The 1,885-nt window shown below is 35.5% G+C and overlaps 1 protein-coding gene across 1 annotated transcript; it reads right to left on the bottom strand.

Annotated features, from left to right (window-relative positions):
- Window positions 1-205: 205 nt before the first annotated feature.
- On the bottom strand, window positions 206-643 carry LOC106871866 (uncharacterized). Its single transcript, XM_014918601.1, has one exon. The coding sequence runs from the start codon at window positions 641-643 to the stop codon at window positions 206-208; it is 438 nt and encodes a 145-aa protein (XP_014774087.1).
- Between the last annotated feature and the right edge of the window lie 1,242 nt (window positions 644-1,885).

The following is a 1,885-nucleotide window of genomic DNA, read 5'->3' as shown; positions in this document are numbered from 1 at the left end:
TATTGCATCTTGCAGCTATCAATGAAACGGATAGTGGAATATCTTCAAAGAAAAAGATATTAGATAAAACAGTTCAACAAAGCACAGTTTCCTTTTGACAGCCACCACACTTCAGTATGGTATAAGAGTTTAGTATGGTCCTCATCATTTCTCAGACAGAGTTGACAGAAAATTCAATCAGACAAGGAACTGGACTTCAATTTGTTCACAGTTTGGTAACTAACTGTAGCACATCATTCAATCTACTGTTCATATTTTTTGCCACTAAATACTGCCGGTGTGCCAAGCAATGAACAGTTAGTATCTGGTGGGAAATTTCACACTTTAGGAGATATGGAAAATCTCTGTATCTTCCTATCATCGAAGGGGCTCCATCAGATGCACAGGCAAGAATATTACTGAGTGGGATATTATGTTCAAAAAGGAAAGACTTGAGAGTGTGAAAAATAGCTGCACCTTTTGAATCAAGCAGAAATTTCTCTGTGGACAGCATTTTCTCACAAGATTGAAGGTCTTCACTGAAATACCAAACATATACCTTTATCAAACATTGATTGTCCACAACAATTGACTCATCCACTTGTATAGAAATTTCAGAACGCTGGAGAATATTAATGTGCTGATGTTTGACATCATTGGCCATTTCATCAATCCATCAAGAAATTATGTTATTACTAAGTGGGATCTTCTTCATAATGTTATTGGGTTTTTCATGCATAATGGTTAACAAAACCTCTTCGATAACTGGACGATGTAATGCTTCTCTAATTGTGTGAGACTTCCCAGACTTAGTAACAAGCAATGCAATGTTGTATGATGCAATCAACTTGTCATTCTCCTGTTTACTAATTCCCTGGAGTAGTGTGTGGAATTTTTGTATTTGCTTTTTGAAAGAGGAGCTCAGTTGCAAGAAGTATGATAGCGGCTTGTCCTTCTTGTCAGAATGCTTTACATCAAAGTGATACTTCAAGCATGAAAGTTTCATTGCTTCGTTGGTCAATGTTTGATAGCAAAGAAGGCATATTGGTAACTAACAGTCCTGAGGAGAGGGAATAAATCCAAATGATAAATAATCACTACTGTACTGTTGACAAATTTTCTTGACTGAAGGCATCAGTATAGTGAAAATGTGAAAATGAGTTTCTTATTTCATTACTGCCCACAAGGGGCTACACAAAGAGGGGACAAACAAGGACAGACAAATGGATTAAGTCAATTATATCGACCCCAGTGCGTAACTGGTACTTATTTAATCGATCCCGAAAGGATGAAAGGCAAAGTTGACCTCGGCGGAATTCGAACTCAGAACATAGCGGCAGACGAAATGCCGCTAAGCATTTCACACGTCGCATTAATGTTTCTGCTAGCTCGCCACCTTATAAAATGTGAAAATGAGTTTCTACAGACGACATTAAAAAGGCAGTATGGTATTCCCAAAGAGAAGAAAAAGTCAATAGAGCAGAATCAGATGATATGTCTTTACTGGTGCAAATACGGATCTAGTTCGTTTGGCTGCCAGCATTTCAAAAATTGAAGTTTATTGAAAATTTTAGAATTTGGCACATTAATGTACCTTTCCAAGCTAAATTTCTTGAGTTATTCAACTTTTTCTAGAAAAATATTTTTAAAAAGTTATAGATATTTAAAGTTTGATCATTTTCACCCAGTCAAGAAACACGATTTCAAAGCTGTCAATTTGTGCGTGACTGCACATTTTGTCAACATCTTGAAAATAGAACTTGTGTTTTGATATGAAACCACAGAATTATGCACAACATATAACCCCTCATAACTTTTTTATTTTACAGAATTTTCAGAAAATTTTTGTGAATTTGAATTCTATATGCAGGACTTCATACAATTATACAAAACAAAAAAAAAATGT

Source organism: Octopus bimaculoides, chromosome 10, assembly GCF_001194135.2.
Source record: "Octopus bimaculoides isolate UCB-OBI-ISO-001 chromosome 10, ASM119413v2, whole genome shotgun sequence".
Classification (NCBI taxonomy): domain Eukaryota; kingdom Metazoa; phylum Mollusca; class Cephalopoda; order Octopoda; family Octopodidae; genus Octopus; species Octopus bimaculoides.
The sequence above is the reverse complement of the archived record's forward strand: the minus strand, read 5'-3'. Positions and strand labels throughout refer to the sequence as shown.